Here is a 24,306-nt window from a genome sequence, read left to right as displayed (position 1 = left end):
AAATTGAATGGCCTGTGCGCACTTTCATGCTCTCTCTCTCCCTGTGGTCCCTGCTTTTCGGACACCACACACTGATGCTTGGACACTGCACGTGTGCAGGATGAGGCAAGGAGATCAATGCATCCTGCTCACTTCCTCCCTCCTGAGGACGATGCTCAGCCTGCCCTTCTGGGCTGTCCTGCTGTGGTCAGGAAGACCGCGTGTCATGGTTCATCATGGGAGGGCTGAGGATCCCTCTCTGTGTCCACACAGAGTGGTAAAGTTCAGCCCCATGGCTAGCTCTGGTTTCCCTTTCCTCTCGCTGCCTGCGTACGCCTTCCCCACCTGGGCTGCTGCTGCACCTCCTCCACCCGGGGCTCTCCACAGGTGGGGCTGCATCTCATTTGGACAGAGACCCCCCCCCCCCACTTCGTTCCTCACCCTGACCCGCTGAGTGCTTACCCTAAAGCGGACAAAGGAGAATCCTCTTGAATAAGACATGGCCGGGGGGGGGTTTGCAATCATTCAACCCATCGTGTCCATGCTTGACAAGGAACTGCCTCACCTTATCCCACCTCCTCCCCCAGTTCTAGTGCCCTGCTGGTCTCAATTCTTGGCAAACACATGCAGGTAAACATTCCTCTTCTTATCCATCGATTAAATGTTTTCAATAGCTCCCTCTGTACTGAAAGACAGAAATCTAGTGATTACAGAGGTGCCGGAGCAGCGGTCCAATGACCTCTGGAAGCACTGCATCCCCTGGAGAGAGCAGAAAGGATTATTGTTTGAGTCTCACTCGCATTCTAGCATCTCCAATCAATCATCTGACAGGTGAATCCATTGTTCAATGTAATGCATATGGACACAGCAGGTAATTGGCACCTTACCTGTATGAGTATTGATATGGTTTTGTAGGAGGGTGATGGTGCGGAAAGCTTTATCACACAGATGACATTTATGTGGTCGTTCATTTGTGTGGCTTGTCAAATGACGGTTTAAACTGGATCGTTGAGGGAAGGTGTGCAAACACAGTTTACACTGAAAAGTCTTCCTAATGCCTGTATAATAAAAGGAAATTGAAGAAACACGTTGGTTACGCAGCATCTTTCAAAACAGGGTTAAACAAATTTAGTTGGTGGAACTGATTCTCAGTCAAAAACTTTCATTGCTCAATAACTGATTTCAATATCTTTCATATGCCAAATGAAAGATATAATTCTTCAGTTTGACAAAAAGCCTTGTTGCAATTTTTAGTCCCACATTTTATAGGATACAAAGTTAGTTTAAGCCTTCATAACTTACTTTAATTGTGAGAATTCGTGAGGTCTTGATAAGATAACATAAAAAACGTCAGAATAAAGATGATTTCACGAATGAATGAAGAAATCAAGTACAAAAACAAAGGCTGGAGAGCGACCCTATTCCAAAAGCACGGTTAGAATGGAGCCAGCATCACCAGGCTGAGGAACAGCTTCTTCCCGCGGTCAATGAGACTGTTGAATGACTGAATGAATGCTCATACTAACCCTCCAGGACTCTACTATTGATTAAACAATATTTATTTTTATTTGTGTATGCATATACATCATTTGTCTGTATGTGTTTTTAACCTCTATTTGGGCGTTTTCATGTTTTTGCACCAAGGACTGGAGAAAGCTGTTTCGTTGGTTTGTACAATTGGATGATAACCAACATTTCAGAGCTGAATTCCACAGCGAAGTTCCATTTTTATACCGTTTGAGGCACAATCACTATAATTTTCTGCTGAATGCTGCCTTCACAAGGGCTGTGTGATTTGCTTTGTTGTTATTTTAGAATTTGATCAGAATTTTCAAATCATTGGATGTGGAGCTTCAGCTCATTCAGCCCTTACTCATTTTCATTAAGAGTTAATTGTATCTTTAGTTAATCAATGTGCCATGCCCGCTAGTGAGAGTGGGGTGGCAGTTATCGTTTGTTTAACTCTCACATTTACACTTGAGAGTTGTGATTATCAGTAATTAATCTGCATCTGATGTGAATGAGTTGTGTGTAATTGCTTTGCTTGTGTGTATGAGTGTGTTCCTTGTTGTGAATTCCCCTTCATCTAAATAAATTCTATTGTTTGTTCCTCAACCATGTCTAGACTTGTTACTTCTTAGATCCTCTAAACTTGTTCTCACCATTACAGGGCCAGGTAGAATTCCTACTTATCAGTAATTGTAAACTGTACTCAAGAAAAAACACACATAGTCAAAAGAGAAATAATGTAAACAAAGAAAGAAATGTAAACAAACTGACTGTGCAATACAGAAAAATATATTCGCTGATTGAGTATTGATGAGAAATCAGATGGTGGAGGGAGTTACAACTGTTCCTGAACCCGGTGGTTCAAATCTTGTGGTACCTATACCTCTTTTCTGATGGCAGCAGTGAGAACAGAGCATGATCTGAGTGGTGTGGATACTTGCTGATTGCTGCTGCTCTCTGATCGCAGCAGTCCACGTCAATTTTCTCAGTGGGAACAGTTTTGCTGTGTCCATTACCTTTTGCAGGGCTTTCCACTCAGAGGTATACCAGGCCATGATGCAGCTGTCAGCATAATTTCCACTACACATCTGTAGAAGTTTACCAAGGTTTCTGATGTTATAGTGAACTTTCCTGAGGAAGTAGAGATGCTGATGTGCTTTCTTCATTATGACATTAGTATGTTGGGTCCAGGAAAGGTCCTCTAAGATAGCGACTCCCAGGAACTTATATTTCATCACCCTCTCCTCTCATCCCCAATAATCACTGGATTGTACAGCTCTGGTTTTGCCTTCCAGAACTCTACACTCAGTTCTTTGGTTCTGGTGTCACTGAGTGAGAGATTGCTGTCCGTCCACCACTCAGCTAAGTTTTCAGTCTCCCTCCTGTATGCTGATACTTTGCCCCTTTTTACACCAGCTTCTCTCCCTGCCACTTCCTCCCTCTTCTGACCTTCCCCCAACTTTTTATTCAGCCACCTGCCTGTGTTTGCTGATACTTGATAAAGGGCCCACGCTTGAAATACTAATTACCCTTTATGCCCTCTGGATGCTGCATGCCCTGCTGAGTTTCTCTGATATGTTTGTGTGAAGTATTTTGTATAAAATAGATTAGAAACAGCATGCACTATGACAACCTACATGGAGAGTGCAGACAAGACTAATGTTTGGGTCTCACTCATATTCTAGCACCAATCAATCATCTGACACGTGACATTGTTCAATGTAATGCATTTGGACACAGCAGGTAATTGGCACCTTACCTGTATGAGTATTGATATGGCTTTGTAGGAGGGTGATGGTGCGGAAAGCTTTATCACACAGATGACATTTATGTGGTTGTTCATTTGTGTGGCTTCTGAAATGACGGTTTAAACTGGATTGTTGAGGGAAGGTGTGCAAACACAGTTTACACTGAAAAGTCTTCCTAATGCCTGTATAATAAAAGGAAATTGAAGAAACACTTTAGTAACACAGTATCTTTCAAAACATGAGGTTAAACAAATTTAGTTGGTGGAACGGATTCTCAGTCAAGAACTTGCATTGTATGAGAACTGATATAATTCCTTAGTTTGTCAAAAAGCCCTGTTACAATTTTTAGTCCCACATTACAGTAATCAAGAGTAAGGATACAAAGTTACTTTTAGCCTTCATAACTTACTTTAATTGTGAGGTCTTGATAAGGTAACATAAAAAAACGTCAGAATAAAGATGATTTCATGAATGAATGAAGAAATCAAGTATAAAAACAAAGGCTGGTGAGCGACCCTATTCCAAAAGCATGGTTAGAATGGAGCCAGCATCACCAGGCTGAGGAACAGCTTCTTCCCACGGTCAATGAGACTGTTGAATGACTGAATGAACTGCTCATACTAACCCTCCAGGACTCTACTATTGATTAAACAATATTTATTTTTTAGATGTGTATCTAAGTTCTGCATATAAATAAATAATATTTTTTAAAATATGTATATGTATAGTGTGTCTGTATGTTTTTGCACCAAGGACTGGAGAAAGTTGTTTCGTTAGGTTGTACTTGGGTACAATTGGACGATAATAAACCTGGTAGTGAAAGATTTCAAAATCGATAAATGTGCTGAAGAAACTCATCATGACATGCAGCATCCATTGGAAGTAAAGGATAACCAACATTTCAGAGGTGGATTCCACAGCCAAGTTCCATTTTTATACTGTTTGAGGCAGAATCACCATAGTTTTATGTTGAATGCTGCCTTCACAAGGGCTGTGTGATTTGCTTCGTCGTTATTTTATGTTGCTCAGAATTTTCAGGCAGTCGGGTGCTGAGCTTCAGCCCATTTCCTTCAGTTACTGAGAATTACACAGCATCACTGCTGTAAACATCTCCCATGTTAATAAGTTTAAAAATTAAAAATTCTACACAAAGTTTTTATTTCAATATGTACTTTCTTTGTTAAAAAATGTGCAATAAAAAATATTCCAGTCATCGTTTTCATAAACAAATCATGAATATTTACATCATCACCTATCAGCTACAATTCATTTGCAGCCTTAAAATTGTTCAGTGAGTTTCCAATAATTTGTGTGCAATGGCAAGAGACCCTAAACTGAGGTCCTTCCCCACAAAATGCGAGCTGCAGCCATACCCAGCTTCAAGATGTCCCTTATCACTTGCCAGTTTGTAGTACTATAATATAGAGGTGCACCAAAGAAAAGGTACAAGGACTGCCTAAAGAAATCTCTTGGTGCCTGCCACATTGACCACCGCCAGTGGGCTGATATCGCCTCAAACCGTGCATCTTGGCGCCTCACAGTTTGGCGGGCAGCAACCTCCTTTGAAGAAGACCGCAGAGCCCACCTCACTGACAAAAGGCAAAGGAGGAAAAACCCAACACCCAACCCCAACCAACCAAATTTCCCCTGCAACCGCTGCAACCGTGTCTGCCTGTCCCGCATCGGACTTGTCAGCCACAAACGAGCCTGCAGCTGACGTGGACTTTTACCCCCTCCATAAATCTTCGTCCGCGAAGCCAAGCCAAAGAAGAAGAATATAGTCATTGACAATGCTTTACTCTGGAACAAGTGAGTTTCTGGAAAACAAGAGAGTATCTTCACTGCACGAATAATATCAGTGTGCATCCCCAGAAACAGCCCTTACACCACACTGTCCATGTTATAAAGCTGTTTGTGACAAACCTTGACAAACATTAATGTACCTCATTCCAGATATTCCAGGAAAGCTGAATTCTCTAAAGAAGGCCACTGACTCAGTTCCAATGCAACCTTCACAAGGTGAGTGTGTAATGTGACCAACGTTTTAGTAATACATGAAAATTCTGGTGGGAAAGACCTTACTCATTAGCCACCATGCATGGTCTTGATGCTTGTCTGAAGACTTGATTAGGCATCTAATAAAACTAAGTCTGTTTAACAAAATCAAACCACCAAATTTAAGTTTGTTTATTAACATCTGATTGTACATAAACAACCCAACGAAACAGCATCTCTCCAGACCATGGTGCATGCACAAAAACCCACAATACACAGTACATAAAGATCACAATCTTTATTCATGATCTCCCTTTCGTATGGGGCTCTGATAACAGTTTGTGATGTCCAATAACTAAAAGGTTTGTGATCAAAGGTGTTTTTCTAGATAGGGTCATGATTGTTCACCCTGAAAGGAATCCGACCAGATCCACACTTCTCAACACTGTGGACAAACGGTCACATCATGAGGGAGAAACAGGACATCAACCCCTAGAGCTCTCAGACCAGGAAAGCCAAAAGCAGTTAAGAAAAAGAAAGTACAAAGCACTAAAAATAGCAAGAACAGATAAATAAAGATTCCTACCTGATAAAAATGGGAAGTAAAAATGCCAGTCAAATAAAGACAGTAAGGTTGAAGAAATAGTCGGCACCCAATCCAACCCACCTCATGGAGCCCAAGATGGCGATGCCGATTCCAAGCTCGAAGCCCGGGAGGTCCCGATGACAGAGGCGTAGAAGGGGTGGCTTGCGGGAGATCTTGGCCCCACGTCAGCAGACAGCCCGTGGGGAATCCAACGAGGTGGGATGCAGTGAGGAGGTTGGAGGTGATGGCAGAAGAACAGAGAAGAGCCAGGATGCATGAGGGAAGCAAGATCGTATCGTAAAGAGGGGGAGAGAGCACAGAGCCCCCACTACAAGACATTTTAAAAGCCATGGGAAGACTAGAGGAGAGACTGGCCAGATTTAAGGAAGAAAACTGGAACTGTACAATAAACTGGACAGATGGGAAAATGTCATCATTTTGATAGGAAGGGTGACTGAAGTGGAAGAAAGAATTGAGGACAGAATAAATAAATTGGAGAGGGAAGATACCATGGTGGGGGGTAGAAAAGGGACACCTCTGGCAGAGAATTAACACTTTGGAGAATTATAGCCAATTGTGGGGTTGCAGGAAGGTAAAGAAGGGAGGGATCCCGTAGCATTTTTTCAACACTGGTTGCCAGAGGTTTTGGGAAGGGAGAAACAGGGAGAATCAGTGGAGGTAGAGAGGCCCAATTGGTCCTCCTTCCCGCACCCCATTCAAAAGCCACTCTCAGTGCAGGTGAAGTTTCTGCATCACCAGGACTGAGATAATTTAAGTGCAGCAGCTGTCAGGATGAAAGCAGGGGGAAGGGGGAGCCGATGGATCTGGAGGGGATTAAGGTGTTATTCTAAACAGACTTAAGTGTGGTCCTCCTAAAACAAAGAAAATAATTCGAGCCATTAAAAAGAATGGCCAAACAGAAAAGACACAAATGTGTCTAGGCCACTCTAAAATTTGAAATTCCAGGGGTCGAAAGAAAGTTTATGACAGAGGTCAAAGAGGCCCAACAGTTTGTAAACCAGTTGCAGTTTGTAAGAATTGTAATGCCAATGTTTTGCTGTATATAAGAATATATTGTAAGCAATAGCTATATGTTGATACTAATAATAATATGAATTTAACTGTTTGTTGGATAAATACAATGATGGGAGAATTCATAAAAAGGAAAGTAGTCCAGGGAGGTGCTTGGGGTCGAGGGCAGAGAAATGTGGGAGGTGGATGGGTGCAAAAGCACAGGAGGGGGATGGTGATGGTGCGGAGGGTGAAGTCACCAGAGATGGGGGGGGGGGGGGGGGAAAGAGGGAGGAATAAATAGAGTGAGATATAGATGGGACGATATATGAATTTGATGTTAGTTGCCATATGTTACGTTGTTCCTTTTGTCTTTTTGGTTCTTTTTGTCTCTCTTATTATTTTTCCTTTCTAGGAATTGTCATGGACTCGATAGACTGGAGTGCCTGGCTGAAGGAAAAGGATAGGGTGAACATTGGACATGCGATGGTCGGGGTACGGGGAGAAACATGGACTTGGGAAGAGCCTCTGGGGAAATGGCTAATAACATCAAATATATATGTTTTAATGTAAAAGGTCTGAACATGACAGTGAAGAGGAAAAGAGTCTTGGCACACAAAGAAAATAGGGGCGGATCTGGCCTTCCTCCAGGAAATACATTTAACAGAGCAGGAACGTCAAAAGTTAAAAAGATGGGAGAGCCAGACAATAGCCTCCACATGTGGTTCTAAGGCAAGGGATGCGGCAATCTGGATTAGAAAAAGTGTTCAGGTAAGAGGTCACAGATAAAGCAGGGAATTTGTAATGGTGCTCTGTCAGATATATTCAGAGTCCTGGACTCCAGTGAATGTCTAGGCCCCCAATCTTGATGATGAAAAGTTCATACAAGATACCTTCTTGAAACTGGCAGAGGGAAGAGAGAAAAAACATTTTGGTTGGGGTGGGGGAAAACACTTCAATTTTTGTCTGGATCCTGTCTTGGACAAGTTAATGAAAAAAAATAGCCAAGACAAAGGCAGCAAAGGCTACCATTAACTTTATGAAGGAGCTGAATTTAATAGAGGAATGGAGACAAAAACACCCAAGGGAGAGGGATTATTCCTTCTATTTGAGGCAATATGATTCATACTCTAGGATAGATTTATTTCTGGCTTCAGCCCTGGCAATGTCTGTCTTGATGTCTGCACAGGCCTCTGATATCAGGAGAAAGGAGGTAAATTTAACAAGGGGGTGAGCTTTGTCTACATAATTGGGGACCCACTGGGCATAGTAGGAGAAGCCTCCCAGGGAGCGCTTTGAGGCTGTGGGGGAAGGGAGAGTTCCAAAAGCGGGCACATGGAATCTGGATTGGGGCCAATGACTCTGTTCTCCATGATGCAACCAAGGTGGGTTGTGCAAAATACACATTTAGCCTTACTGTATGTAAGGTTAAGGAGTTTGGCAGTTAAGATTAATTTTTGGAAGTTGACGTCATGATCCTGCAGGTCATGGCCACAAATGGTGACGTTGTTCAGATAAGGGAGTGTGGTCTGCAGCTCATACTGGTCTACCATTCAGTCCATCTTCTGCTAGAAGACCAAAACGATATTGAAGAAGGGAACCCTCAGGAAAAGGAAGAAGTGGCCATCTACCTCAAAACCAGTATATTGGTGATCCTCCTGGCAGATGGAGAGCTGGTGGCATGCTGACTTTAGATCAATGGTGCAAAACCCAATATTCAGCGATTTGGTTTACCTTATCAGATATGCAGGGAAGAGGGTACATGTCCACCTGCATATATCTGTTAATGGCCTGACTATAGTCAATGACCGTTCTGTTTTTCTCCCCATTCTTCACCACCATCATTTGGGCTCTCCAAATAATCCCCTCATTGAGTAGCCGCTGCACCTCCAACCTAATAAAAGCCCTGCACCACCTACTTTTAGTGGCAATGGGTTTACAGCTGGGGGTGAGGTTCGTGAACAACAATGGAAGAGTGATCTTGAGAATCAGCAGGCCTTGCACAGTGGAAAATCTTTGCATTACTGGGGGAAAAGGCCAGAGGGTTTGTGGTGGAACTCAGTGGGTGGCTACAGACAGAGGGGGTAGAGGGAATGGGGCCCATCATACTCCATTGTCACACTTTTAAGGTGGCATTGAAAGTTTTGTCCCAGTAGCACAGCAGTGCAGAGCTGTGACGTCACCAGGAGTCTACATAGTCTGTGCCCCTACACAGTAGTTACGAACATCAGCCGTATAGGACTTGGAGGCCAAAGAGACTTTGTGGCTTACTGACCATTCTGCAAGGGAGTATTGCTGCACCGTATCGAGGTGGATGAAGCTCTTTGTGCTCCCACTATCGAACAGGCAGTTCATCTCATTACCTGGATTTTCTTCATCAATCTGGCAACTTGGTGATGGAGGCCAGTATTGGATCGCTGTCTGTAGATGTGATGGTGTGTTTGGTCCCAATATGATGGCATCCAAGGTGGCAGCCCCCAGGGCTCACACGTGGTACTGCTGGATTTCAAAGATGGCAGCACCCAAGATGGCAGCCCCCATGCAATATTGCTGGGTTGGGGTGACTTGGACTTGCACACGTTCGCGTAATGTCCTTTCTTTCCACAATTAGAGCAAGCCACATCTTTCATTGGGCAGCCTTTCCTCAAGTGCTTGTTCAGGCTGCAGAACTAGCACTTTGGGTACTCGTGGAGTATAGCAGCCGTGCTCAGATCGCTGGCAGAACATGGCAATGGTCGTGGCCCTTCCACATCCCAGGGCATCCACAAGGCAGCCGCGTTGTCAGCCGAGTAGGCTTCCATATTCTGGAGTGCCACTTCTAGCGTCCTTCCAACTCTACTGCCCTCCACAAGTTGAGCTAATTTTGCTCCAACAATCTCTAGTAGATGTAGTTGGACCTGATGCCCGCAACATAAGGTCTCTGATCAGGTCTGCTAGGAGGTATTCAGTGCTCAATTTCCCAGGTCGCTGTTTTCGCTTAGTTAGGAGGTGTCTCACATAGACCTGGTTCACCTTCCTCAGGTACCAGCCTTTCAGGTTGTCCATTGCCTCTGGATACAACTTGGCGTCCATGTACCAGGGGCATGACCCAAGAATGTAGTACCTGCAGCTTGTCGTTCTCCAATCAGACGATAATAGAAGATGCCTGCAAGAATGCCTTGAAGCAAATGCAGCCAGAGTTCGAAGTTGTTGGAGGCTTCAGGCAATGGTGGGTCAATTTCCAACTTCTCTGGTTTTAGGATCTACTCCATTATCAAAATTTATTGCTAATATCATTGATGCACCATCAATAACTCCAAAAGACTAGAAGTGATATAAAATTGATAGGCTTTTATTAGCAATAGTATGGAGGTATATCCATGCAAGTTGACTGTCCTGAACTGGGAAGGGGGCTGTGGGACAGTCACCTTTATTCAGGAGTCTGCGGGAGGAGCCACAGGTATTGTCAGCCAAGGGGCATGTCCAGATAGCTAAACATACATAGTGATTTACCACAGATTGATAGTGAGCATTGTTGCCAGTCACTAGTTTTCTTTTATCTTAGCAAGAAGGTTCCCCCAGAACTGGTGCAAGCCTTAACCTCTCTGAATCAGTTCTCAGCAACTTGAGTAATTGAATACAACAATGAAGGGGACTTGCATCAACTGCTTAGGAACATGGCCTCACTTTGGCCTAAGGCCAGATGTGGATGAATTTTACATCTATAAATAGACAATGAATTCAAACAGATGATGAATCCTGAAGGCATATTCCATTAGCTCCTGATGGTTTCATGTGTCTGGTTATATTGGTGTTCAGTTGGAGAAGCAGGACCCCAGACAGGGCTATGAAGATGACATTCTTTATCCAAGAGTCTAACCTCTGAGGGTATAGTAACTGAAGTATGCAGATATTATAAACAAGAGAATAAAGGAGACATGAAATCCCAGAAAAATTACATTGAAAATTTCAGCTAATTTTCACAAACCAATTCATTATTCATTGAATGAAAGTCCGCAGGCAATCCAAAGTGTAATCTCTAGTCACTAGTGTAATGGTGAGCTCGCAAATATTATACAATCAAATGGCACTGGCTGCAATGTGCCTGAAAGCTATGTAATTCAGGGTAAAAGTGATCTTCACTACCACAACCAGAGCAATTAGGGAAAAGGTCCATGGGGTAGTTTGGCCTGCAGATCTCCATCATAATTGACAATAAAAGCTTTCAACTCAAGGAGCTGAACATTGAAATATGGCTGTCCTTCAGCTACTACTAATGCAGAACAGGATTATCACTGGTGGACTCAATTAAAAAAAGGTTGGAATAAAACCGAAATGGCTACTGCACTCACTGTAAGTTGCTCTACCAATTCTGAATACACCCTTGTCCCTAGCAAGGTTCCAAATTCAGTTCAATTTAAATTTAGAAATGCAGCACAGTAACAGGTCCTTCCAGCTCACGAGTCCACACCGCCAAATTACCTACTAACCTGTAAATCATTGATTGCAAGACACTCCCTAAATGTACGCAAGTATCCCTTGAAAAAGTGTGAGCCCTGTTCCTGAGGGTTTCCAGTTAAAAATCATGATTCAACTTCCTAAAGCTTGGTTCAAAAAGAGTATAACACAAATTATCACAGCCTTGTGTATTGCATCCAGAAGTACAATGTATGTATGGAAATGGCATAATTGTGTTCACAATTCAATGCTAATCAAAGAAATTTAATTGTGTAGGAGCCACAAACATTGCATGAAATGCTGGAATTCCCAACCAGTTGTGCATCTGCTGACACCATTTATAGCGTTAGAATAAAGAACGAGGAAATATGAGGCCCTTTCTGGTGGCCTGAACTCCCCCTTGTAAAGCTGCATAATCTCCCCCCTTGCAGCAAAAGACACTCACCTGAACACAGCAGAAGCGCCTCTGAGGTGCCGACGTTAATCCTCCTCCGGGAGGGATAATCAGTGGTGCACCATGCTCTGCCGACGCACCTGAATGTGCAGCCACTTTAAGTGGCTGTCTGGGGGCAGGTTGATGACTCCATCAGCCCGCGACCCAACTCCCATCCCGCTGGGGAGGGGAGGTCAGCGGGGTCTAGTGAGGCAGGGGTGGCTGGCAGGGAACACTAGGGGGCGGCTGGTGTGGGCTGTCACAGCCTGGCTGGCTGCTCCTGCACCGGGGCTGCTCTCTGCAGCTCGAAACACGGCATAGAAATGGCAGTCTTCCCTACCCATAATCCCCCATGCAGCTGGAACTGTGTGGGAAACACAGAGCGGTTCCACCTGCATGGGGGATTATGGATAGGGAAGATGGCCATTGCTATGCTGCATATTTATGACAGGTAGCACTGCAGCACCAGCCGCTCCGCCTCCATCAGATCTGGAGGCGCTCCGAGGCGCCTCTGGATATGAATAGACCCTTTCAGGTGGATCTTTTAGGGCTGCCACCTGAAAAGGTGCTCCAGTCACTGGCCTCAAGGTGGAGGGTCCACCTGAAAGGGCCCATGGAGAGGTAGCAATTGTGGTGTGGAGGATTGCGACCAATGTCTAGAAATTCTCATGAGAATATGACATGTTCCTCGGGCCATTTGACTGTCTTTGAATTCAGAGATGGTAGTGGAACAGTGGTTTTAAGCATCATTCCACAGAACAATAAGTAAATTGCCTGCACTGAAACAGAACACATTTACTCCTCCTTGTTACACACTCAGTAACAAATGCTCAACAATAAAAATAGTTAAGAGTATCTGCAGTAAGCAGCTTTAAAGACCTCTGGGTGAAGATGGAATCAGTATTTACTTCAGCAGTGAAAATTTGGTACTTCTTTACGCACTAATCATACAGCAGCAATAACATATCGGGAAGCTAGTCTCTCGACTTTTGGCTAAGGTGATGTGAAAAGGGACAAAAATTTAATCAAACAGAAAAGAACACCAACCTTTAGTTTTAATTTTGATAGGTCTGCTTTTGACAAGACTAGCATTTTCCACAGTCACAATCGATCGTGGCCCTTCCAAATGTGTCTCCCTCTGTTCACAAATGGACTCATCTGCAATATTCCCAACTTGGTCAACATGTGGCATCTTTTCTTTCTCAATTTTGTCTGCACTGTGATCCTGATCCAACTCTGTGTCCTTGTAATTTGCCTCAGCAGCTGTACCCAGTTCTGTTCTCTCAAAATTCTGCATCTCTCCATTTGGACCCACCTAAGTATGAACAACAGTTAGTTTAAATCAATGCAAAAACATGAGGTACATCTGATCCTTTGATCTTCTAGAGGGTATGTTGTACAATCTGACATTGATGTCCACATCTATAGCGCACATTGATTACTGTAAAATCTTACATGACATAAACATGTACACCTCAGCAAAATTTCTTGAACACCGCTACAGTAAAAGTCCAAAAATCCAGACCACCCAAGAATCTGGACTCTCAAACTTTTTTAATTTAGTGGGCGTTTGTGTGTATGCACGCGTAAGTGCCAAAGATACACAGCGGCAACAAGCAACCACGCTTAGAACAGGTAATCTTACCACAAAGATATTAATTTGTGTACTGTAATTTTCTTTTAGATTTTTCATTTTTAAATACTCTTTCAAGCATTACATGCTCTTATCTTTTTTTGTAGTGAAAAAAGCTTGTGTACTTTTTTGTCATGTTGAGTTTACTTTTCTTTAAGAAAGTTTTGATGAATGAAGCGTGCTGGATTTGCGAATGAACAAACCATCAAAAATTACCGGTTCATCTCTTCATTATTCCTCCTTAAATTTGAATTTTAAAAGTACTGCTCCAGAATCCAGATCAACCCAATCCCTGAGCAATCCGGATTTTAGGACTTTTACTCGACTTAGTAGTTTTAATGTGAATACAATAGTTCTGCAGACAATTTTTAACTGAGAACGGAGATATATCTTTGCTAATGATTATTCAGATTTTGATATATATTGTTTTAAGCTAATTTACCACCTGCAAATTGGAGGACCTCCACCTACCTCATTATCACAGCACAACTGTGCATGCCAGTTGCAATTTTGACCATTAGTACTAATTAAATTCATCCTTTCTGCTTCATCCTGTAAGCCCTCTCATGGTTTCTATGACAATAGTGATCCCCTATCTGGGCCTCTTTGCACTGCAAGTGTTTGATCTTTTTTTAAATCAAGACTAAACTGTTTTACTCTTATGTGATGACATCCCCCACTCTAGTTCTAGGAATAGGGTTGTAAACTCAGCCAGCACCATCATGGGCATAAATCTTTTCTAATGAATGCAGCATCTATTATCAAGGACCCTCACCACCCAGATTATGCCCTTTTCTCATTGCTACCATCTGGGAGAAGGTACAGGACCCTGAAGATGCACACTCAAAGTTATTAAACAGCTTCTTCCCCTCCCCTATCAAATTTCTGAATGGACAATGAACTTATGAACACTAACCCACTTTTTCTTTTTTGCTCCACTTTTTAAAAAATCTCGTATTTATAATTGGAAAGCATTTTCGCAATAAATCAGATCTAACCGTTTTCAACTCTTAGTAAGTGAAACACGAAAGTCTGCAGACACTGTAATTGTAGTCAAAACACAGATGCCGGAGGAACTCAGCTGGTCTCGCAGCATTCATAGGAGGTAAAGATATATTATGTTTCAGGCCTCAGTCCTTCCTCAAGGTATGAGCAAAAAAAGACAGGCATCTGTGTTAAAGGCTGGGGATAAAATGGGAGGAGGAGTACAGACCAACAGACAAAAGGTCTTCATTGAATATGATAAGAGGACAGGAGAGAGGAAGTGTGGGAATTGATTTTGGCTCTGTGAGAGGAGACATAGGGAAAAGGGAAAACAGAGTGAGAGGAAAGATGGTGGTGGCAGGGGATTTAACAGAAATTGGAGAAGTCAATTTTAATGCTCTCCAATTGTTGGGTGCCCAGGCAGAATATGAGGTGTTGTTCCTCCAATTTGTAGGTGGTCTCAGTCTGATAGAGCATGAGACCATGGAATGGGGCAGGGAATTTAAATGGGTGGCCAGTGGAAGATCCTTACTTTCAGGACACCACCCTTCCTCCAATGGCCACTGTGACAATGACTCAACTCTTAGTGAAGTAGCCCTCTACAACTTGACCCATCACTAAAGTGATAAAACACTTAGACATGTACTAAAACTAGTATTAAATCATCTTTACACATTTCCCTCCATCACTGTTCTGTTTTAGCATCCTGAAAATTTCATCAAAGCCATAATTCTCCAATAAACCACCATAACCCTAAATCTGACCCTTCCCTGCTTCACACCCAATTCTCTAATAATTTAGTTTTTTAGAAATGTTTAATTATTGCTTTACTATTAAAAGCATCTACGCCGATGCAATGTTTTTGTTGCTGTATAAGGCTCATTGCGTCTAATTTTCAGCAGTGGGGAAAAAGTGATCAGCCAACATGACTTTCTTGGGCTATGTTTTGCAACATACAGCTAATATTCAACACTGAAGAAGACCACAAGAGAAACAAACAAAATACCAAAGGAACTCAGTGGGTCAACATTTTGGGCCAAAACCCTTCATCAGGACCAAAACATCAAATGTTATCTTCCAACTGATGTGGCCTGACCCACTGAGTTCCTCCAGTTTTCCTGCATCTGCAGTTTCTCTTGTTTACCAGATGACCATATGATTTATTTTGTAAAAGCCTCAAAGTCCACGAGCCCTGAGTTTCTGAACATTAAAATCTGTGATGGTGATAATGAGAAAAAAATGGCTGGCTGAACAATCCAATGACAATGTAATTTCCCTTTGTACTTATCTAAAGCAACCTGTAGACTGGGCATCTAATGAATATGGAACAAAGGGCTGGGCCATCCAATGGATTAGAGTTCTGGTTTGCATGATTGTCTAGATAATGGGAAGGCAACCAGGTCACAATAGCCTAACAGTTCTTTTTGTGATCCAAACACTCAGCACTTTCCTGGATCAGACCTTGATCTGCCACAATGGGCTAATGTAGTTCTGAACATTTCATCATTAGTTCCAGGGAGCCAAATAAATTATGTTCTTGCGCAAACAGGATAATCATCAATACAATAAATGTTAGATATACTGAACAAGTCAGGCAGCTTCGATGAGGAGATTTTTCCAATTATGATTAACAACCTACTGTCTTTCATTTCAATAAGTTTGAAGCCTTGCTACGGCAACAACAGGTACCAAAAGGTTGTCAATTACATTGTAAGGAGAACACAACAAATTTGAGTCTATTCCAGGATAATCCTGAGTACAGAATTTACTTATGCTACTTGAATAAGAAGGGTCTCACCCTGTTCTATTAGTCAGGGAGAGCCAGATTTGTACTAATGCCTGGAAATTACATAAATTTGCAGATATTTTTGCTAAAATGCAGCAGACCCTGCTTCTTTATGGAGTAAAATGAGAATTGCTGTGAAATTTATGGACTTAAGAGATAAAGGGTTCAACGAGAATTTTGTCTTGAATGGAAGGCCTGAGTTACAAGAAACTGGAGAGGGTGGGTCATTCTCCCTGGAATGGTGGCGAGTGAGTGAGGGGTGACCTTGGAGAGATTTACAAAATTATGAGGGCCATGGATAGGGGAGGTGGTGATTTTTTTTTTGCCAAGGCAGGGGAAATCTAGCACTGCACAGGTTTAAGATGAGAGAGGAGAAATTTAAATGAATTGTAAAAGGTAAATTTCTCACACAGAGTGAGCTGCCAGAAAAGGGAGTGCAGGAAGATAAAATCACAACATTTGAAAGATGTTTGGTTGGACATTTAAGAAATGGATACAGGCATATTGGCCTTATGCAGGCAGATGGGATTAGTATAGATAATTTTAATATTACTAGGTGGGACAAAAGAGTTAAAAGTTATGACGTAAAACCATGCTAAATAATCATTTTATATTTAAAAACTTTTTGAACGCTAACAGTGAAATTGTAAAAGCCCATTTACAGTGAGTTTCTAACTCCATACCTTAAACACTTGTACTCCCTCAGGGAGTGGAAGAGTATATATGATATCTCCTTCACTTTCCAAGACCTGGCTCATCCCATTTTGAATTATTTCAACCCCTTGTTGATGCGCTGTCATTAAATTGACCTCATTCAGGCAGGGCTGGACGTGTTCGTCCATATTCACCACCTGCAACGTGATGATGTGCATTTTGTCAGAGTTTTCCCACTCTTCAGAATATTCCAAAGTGTCCTCCTTGTTTGTTAAAAATAAAGTTGTTTCATGGAATAAAATTTCACTTTCCATCATGGTTTCCAAACTTCAGATTTCATCACTTTTTCAATTTCCTTTGCTCTCTGTCCCTGTTTTCTCTTCGTGAGTTGTAATAATTGTTTCCAATCCTGAGACTTCATCTGAAGTGGTTCTCTGAACAAAAAAAAATGAATTAGTCAAAACAATCGAATATATGCTTCAAACTAATGGAACATTAAAGAGAGCACCTCAATATTACTTTGGAAGATGGTGAAAGGTAAAAACTATTCCGTTTTTCCTCTATTTCCAGATTTTCACACCACATTAGCACAATACAACATTAAAAACATGGCAACGACCTACAAATACCATTGTGTTGTCTTCAGAATCACAGTGGACCTACAAGCTAATAAAAATATTTAGAATTTTCCAATGTTGCTTCCACCGAAAAAGGTGTCAAATTAGTGATTCAAAACATTAAAACTTTTATAAACAACCTTTAAAATTTTTGAGATCATTAATCTTTTGCAAGCCACGAGCAGCAAAGTTCCTGCTGCAACTTTAACTCTTAGAACTCAATTAAATATCATTAGTTCACTTTCTGTCCGAAATGGAAGTTGGAAAACAGTTTAGATCAGACAGTAGCATCCAAAGTACAAACTTCCAGGATCAAATGGGATACTGAGACGGCGGGAGTAGATCATTTTAACTACGTTCAAGTTTATTATCATCTGACTGTACACGTACCACCAGAGAAAACAGCATAATACATTTCTCACACAGCACATAATCACATACTTTGGTGGCTCACCATTAGGCAGGCAAACCCACCCCGCTTATAAGCCACGCGGCGGGGCAGCTGGCCAAAATGGCGCCGTCGGGGATGTTCCCTTCCTCCCAGCACGGGGCTCAGAAGTCTGCGCTGGGGGACCACATGATGCCCGGGTGACATCAGCGCCCTCCAACGCGGTTCTCAGCCAGGACCGGGCTGGGAATACAAGTACAGCCCAGCAGCCTGCAATAAACCAGTCTGCTTACTGAGCTCAACCTGTCTGGTTGTGTGTGTTCTTTCAGGAGCAGGGTAGCTACCGCTACAATTGGTGACCCCAACTGATTTAAACGTCTTTGAACCCATCATTTGCAAGCCTGGATCAGCGTTATATCCGTGAAACTGCCTGAATTCTGGGCTCAGGAGCTGGAGATCTGGTTCGGCCACGTGGAGGTTCAGTTTCACCTCCACCAGATTTCGTCCGACATGACCAAATTCTACCATGTGGTCGCTGCACTGGACCAGGCCACCGCCAGATGCATGCTGCACCTCGTTCAGCACCCACCCGCCGAAGACAAATACGACTCCATCAAGCGAGTGCTTACCAGATCCCACGGAATATCCAGACACCAGTGTGCCGCTCGGATGCCGCACCACGACACCCTGGAGGACAGGCCCCCAATGGAGCTGATGGACAAGATGCTCGCACTCATGGGCGATCACTCTTCGAGCGCATTTTCCTCGACCACATGCCCAGGGATATCCGGCCGCTGCTGGTCCAGGAGAGCATCACCGACCTGAGGAAGGTCGCCCAGAAAGCCCAAGAGCTATGGCTTGCACGATTCCTGGAGGGCTCAACAGTCCAGCAGGTCATGAAGCACGCCAAGCCCGCCCCTAGCACTGGGGTAGAGCATCCAGCCCTTGCAGAGCCCCTCAAAAGCATAACCAAGGCCACAGCATCCGCTCCAGGCCTCTGCTTCTACCACCAGCGCTGGGGAGCCAAGGCTCGGAAGTGTCGTCAGCCCTGCTTGTTCCAGGGAAATGACCAGCCGGCTGCTGTTAACGGCTGAGGAAATGACTCAGTCAGCGGCCGGCGGTTCCTCGTTGACACTGGAGCCCAGATCAGCGTCATCCCTGCCATGGCCGTCGAGTCCAGGAACTGACCTTGTGGACCTCCCCTCCGTGCGGCCAATGCAACAGAAACCCAGACGTATGGAGACAAGACAGTCCACTTCCAGATCGGCCTATTAAATTTCACGTGGCGGTTCACCATCTTGTCCCTCTCGACTAACATCCTGAGGGCAGACTTTCTCCTCGCGCACGGGCTTCTGGTGGACATCCGAGTTAGGCTCCTTTTGTCACACCTAGAATTATTTGCCTCGACACCTCCCACTCGGAGCAAGATCAGCATGCCCAGAGACGAGTTCCAGCAAATCCTGGACGAGTTCCCTACACTCAAGCCATAGTTCTCCGCTGCCTCGCCGCGCCACAGGGTGTTCCACCACATCCCCACCCAGGGCCTACCGGTTCACGCCAAGGCTTGCCGGCTCCCGCCTGACAAGCTCCAAGTGGCGAAGGAGGAGCTTTTGCACCTGTTGGAACTGGGGATCATTCGGCGGTCCAACAGCCCATGGGCCTCGCTGCTCCACCTGGTCCTGAAAGACTCAGCAGCTGGCGTTCCTGCGGAGACTATTGACGGCTCAGCGAGGCAACAGTTCCTGACCATTACCCCATCCCTCACATCCAAGGCTTTACGGACAACCTACATGGCATGAGGGTATTCTCCAAGGTCGACCTGTTGCGCAGATATCACCAAATCCCGGTGCATCCCGAGGACATACCCAAGACGGCCATCATCACCCCCTTTGGCTTGTTCAAATTTCTGCGCATGCCGTTCGGGCTCAAAAACGCTGCTCAAACCTTCCAGCGCCTCATGGACTCTGTGGGCAGGGACTTGGATTTCGGCTTTATTTATTTGGAGGATATTCTCGTCGCCAGCAAGGACCAGGTGCAACACAAGGCCCACCTACAAGCTCTTTTGTCCCAGCTGGCCGATTTTGGCCTTACCATCAACCCGGCCAAGTGCCAGTTCGGGAAAGAGTCCATGCAGGCCATACCATCCACGGCCGAAGGAGCCACACCCACCGCTGTGAAGATCACCGCTATCAGGGAGTTCCCATGCCCGTACAGCCTCAAGAGGGTGCAGGAGTTCACGGGTATGGTCAACTTTTACAACTGCTTCATCCCGGGAGCTGCACGCATCATGCAGCTGCTATTCGCCCTCATCGCCGCCAAGCACAGATGCTCTCTTGGAACCCAAAAGCCTGCACCACATTCAAGGCCACCATGCTCGCCCACCCGCACACCGACCTGCATATGGCACTCTCTGTCGATGCCTCTGCCACAGCCATCGGTGCCATCCTGGAGCAGCAGGTGAATGGACATTGGAAGCCTCTGGCATTCTTCAGCTGCCTGCTCCACCCGCAGCAATGCAAGTATAGCACCTTTGACCATGAGTTACTGGGCATGTACCTGGCTGTGCGGCAATTCCGCTATTTTTTGGAGGGGAGGATTTTTACCATCTTCACCAACCACAAACCCCACACCCAGGTGCTCGTGATGGCAAAGGATCTCTGGTCGGCCCGCCAACAGCGTCACCTCTCTGTGTCGGAGTTTATCACTGACATTCGGCACAAGGAGGGGAAGGACAATATGGTTGCCGATGCACTCTCGCGACTGGCCATCTGTGTGCTGACACCCAGCCTTGACTTCGACCAGCTTGCACGGGACCAGAAGTCAGATGAGGAGATGAAGGCCTTCAAGACCGCCATCATGAGACTGCAGTTCCAAGACCTCCCAAGAGCGGAGAAGGGACCATCCTGTGTGATATCTCCATGGGCACCCCATGACCAGTGGTTCCCCAGCAGTGGCGCAGGCAGGTCTTCTGTCACATCCACGACCTTTCACATCCATCCATAAGGTCCACGCTCCGGATGGTGGCAGACATGGGCTATGGAAACAGATCATGGGCTGGGCCAGAACATGCACCCGTTGCTAGACGTCCAAGGTGCACAGGCACACCAGGGCGCCTGTACAGGAGTTCGAGCACGTTCGGGAATGATTCAGCCACATTCACGTGGACATTGTCGGGCCCTTACCCATTTCCCGTGGCAACCGTTACCTGTTTATGATGGTGGACCGCACCACTCGCTGGCCTGCGGCAATCCCGATGCCAGACGCCTCCACTGACTCCTGCTCCCGAGCACTGGTGCATGGTTGGGTCGCCCGGTTCAGCATTCTGGGTCACCTCACTAGTGATTGTGGCCCCCAGTTCACATATGCGCTCTGGGCACTGCTCGCCAACAGGTTGGGGATCCAGCTACACCGCACCATGGCCTACTACCCGCGGGCCAATGGACTGGTCAAACGTCTGCACCGCTACCTTAAGTCAGCACTCATGGCCCACCTCACCGGTCCTAACTGGGCAGACAAACTGCTTTGGGTGCCCCTGGGCATCCGCTCCACTCCCAAGGAAGATCTGCAGGCGTCATCTGCTGAGCTGGTCTATGGTGCGTTGCTGGCACTACCTGGTGAGTTCGTCAACGCACCTCACAATCCCCAGCAGTTGGCGAAAGAACTACTTCCTCACCTCAGGGCACGCTTGGACTCGTTCAAACCCCCACCACCGCCCAGGCATGGCACCCACCCGTCTCACATTCCCGGCGATCTGCTTTCCATGGACCGCGGCACCTCTGCAGCGACTGTACGAGGGGCCGTACAGGGTTGTATAGCGTTCCAGCTCCACGATCATGCTGGACATTGGCAGCAGGCGGGAGCTGTTTACCGTGGACAGGCTGAAGCCAGCGCACTTTGATCCCACCGAGCCCGTGGTCGTAGCCCAGCTCAAGAAGCAAGGCTGCCCGGCGAAAAAGGACATTGGCGTCGGTCTTGGGGGAGGGGGCTATGTGGCGGCTCACCACTAGGCAGACGAACCGACCCGCTTGTAAGCCACCCAAAATGGCACCGTCAGGGGTGTATTCTTCCTCCCAGATGTGGCTCAAGTTGTTTTGTCTTCTTATCACTTTCATTCCTGGGGATGGAGGTCATTGGCAAGCTCTCTCTGATATGTTCCATGTATGGTTCCCAAATTTTTTCAAACATAACTTTTTTTTAAAATTATGTTATTTTTTCCCAATGAATACATTTATTCATTTTCATGTACCATTGCTGTATACTCATGCTCTCTTCCATTTTCCAAGTTGACATTATACATTTTTTTGCTATCATAATTAATTTTTTTTGCACTTTATCCAATTTGAGGCCTAATTGTCACTTCTTATGTTACTTAAAACAAATATCTCTGGTTTTTTTGCTATGTTATTTTTTGTAATTTTATTTAGTATCTGATTTAGTTCTTCCCAAAACATATTCACTTTCGTACATGCCCAAGCTACATATAATGTTGTTCCCATTTCGTTCTTACAGCGAAAACATCTATCTGATAATGTTGAATCCCATTTTTTTTAATTTTTGAGGAGTGATATATAACCTATGTAACCAATTATACTGTATCATGTGTAACCTTGTGTTTATTGTATTCGTCATAGTTCCAGAACATAACTTTTCCCTTACCTCATTTTTTATCTTTATGTTTAGATCCTTTTCCCACTTCAGCTTAGGTTTATAGTTTATTTCATTTTCCTTATTTTCATTATCTTGCAGCTTAATGTACATGTTGATTATAAATCTTTTAATTATTATTATGTTTGTAATCACATATTCAAAGCTGCTTCCTTCAGGTAATCTCAAGCTGTTTCCCAATTTATCCTTTAAATAAGCTTTCAGTTAATGATATGCAAACATTGTACCGTGAGTTATTCCATATTTGTACTTCAACTGTTCAAATGTGAATAAATTATTTCCCAAAAAAACAATTTTCTATTCTTTTGATTCCTTTTCTCTCACATTCTCTAAAATAGTAATTTTGGTATTTGATAATTTGTTTTCTTTTCCTTTCTAAGTGGATCTTCTTCCTTGTATTAAGTAAATGAGCTTTTTGGTGAGCTTTTATATTGCACCAGCTTTTCATCCCACTTATAAAGTATATGTTACGGTACCTCCTCCCCTATTTTATCTAGTTCTATCTTAGTCCAGTCTTGTTTTTCTCTTGTCTGGTAAAAATCTGATAAATGCCTTAATTGTGCGGCTCTATATTAATTTCTAAAATTTGGTAACTGCAAACCACCTTGATTATACCTCTCTGCTAATTTATCTAATGTTTCTTCCCTTTCCACGAGAATTTCCTTATTATTCTCTTTAGTTCCTTAAATATTTTTTCTGTTAAAGGAATTGGTAACATTTGAAATAAGTATTGTATCCTTGGGAACATGTTCATTTTAATGCAGTTTAACATCCCTATCAACATTAGCAGTAATTCTTTCCAGCGTTCTAAGTCTTCCAGCAATTTCTTTATTAGTGGCTGATAATTTAGTTTGTACAAGTGGCTTAAGTTATTATCTAACCTGATCCCTAGGTATTGGATTGCTTGTGTTTGCCATTCTTTTTTAAATTCTGTATAATCCTCATTACTCGTTGGCATCACTTCACTTTTATTTGCGTTGATCTTGTACCCCGATATTTCTCCATATTCCTTCAATTTCTTATGTAATTCTTTTATTGATATCTTTGATTCTGTTAGGTATATTATGATGTCATCTGCAAATAAGCTGATTTTATACTCCTTCTCCTTTATTTTTATTCCTTTTATTTTATTTTCTATTCTTATCAGTTCTGCCAAAGGTTCTATTGCTAAGGCAAACAATGAGGGGGATAGTGAACATCCCTGTCTAACTGACCTGCTTAATGTAAAGTGATTCAATACATATCCATTTATTGCTACCTTCGCCAATGGTCCATAATACAATGCTTTAATTCAATTTATATATTTTTCTGGCAGATTGAACTTCTGTAATACTTTAAATAAGTAGTTCCACTTTACTCTGTCAAAGGCTTTTTTCTGCGTCTAGAGCAACAGCCACTATTGGTTTCTTATTTCCTTGAACTGAATGGATTAGATTAATAAGTTTAGACATTGTCCGCTGTTCGTCTTTTCTTAATAAATCCAGTTTGATCTTGTTTTACTATTTTAGGTACACAATCAGCCAATCTGTTCGCTAATAATTTCACTATTATCTTATAGACTGAGTTAAGTAGAGATATTGGCCTATACAATGCTGGTGTTAATGGATCCTTCCCCCATCTTTGGTATTACTGTAATTATTGCTGTCTTGCATGAATCTGGCAAGTTTTGTGTTTCTTCTATCTGGTTCATTACTTCCAGGAGAGGAGGAATTAATAACTCTTTAAATGTTTTATAAAATTCTATTAGAAATCCATCTTTTCCTGGTGTTTTAATACTTCCTCTATTTCAAATGGTTTTATTAGTTTGTTTTGTTCCTCTTCTTGCAATTTTGGCAGTTCAATTTTTGCTAAAAGTTCCTCTATTTTATCATCTTTCCCCTC

At 43.6% G+C, this 24,306-nt stretch overlaps 1 protein-coding gene across 8 annotated transcripts in view; it reads right to left on the bottom strand.

Annotated features, from left to right (window-relative positions):
• LOC138736041 (transcriptional repressor CTCF-like) overlaps window positions 1-24,306 on the bottom strand; it is a 332,424-nt gene that overhangs the window by 209,319 nt on the left and 98,799 nt on the right. For all 8 annotated transcript variants that reach the window (XM_069884866.1, XM_069884865.1, XM_069884863.1 and 5 more), the window contains 4 exons: window positions 16,785-17,189; window positions 12,746-13,013; window positions 3,248-3,418; window positions 867-1,037 (listed from right to left, as the gene is read on the bottom strand). In XM_069884866.1, the coding sequence (XP_069740967.1) occupies window positions 867-1,037; window positions 3,248-3,418; window positions 12,746-13,013; window positions 16,785-17,072 (898 nt within the window). In that variant the 5' untranslated portion in view covers window positions 17,073-17,189. The remainder of the gene's footprint in view (window positions 1-866; window positions 1,038-3,247; window positions 3,419-12,745; window positions 13,014-16,784; window positions 17,190-24,306) is intronic.

This window comes from Narcine bancroftii, chromosome 6 (genome assembly GCF_036971445.1).
Source record: "Narcine bancroftii isolate sNarBan1 chromosome 6, sNarBan1.hap1, whole genome shotgun sequence".
Classification (NCBI taxonomy): Eukaryota; Metazoa; Chordata; class Chondrichthyes; order Torpediniformes; family Narcinidae; genus Narcine; species Narcine bancroftii.
Note: the sequence above shows the minus strand (reverse complement) of the source record. Positions and strands in the feature narration are given on the sequence as shown.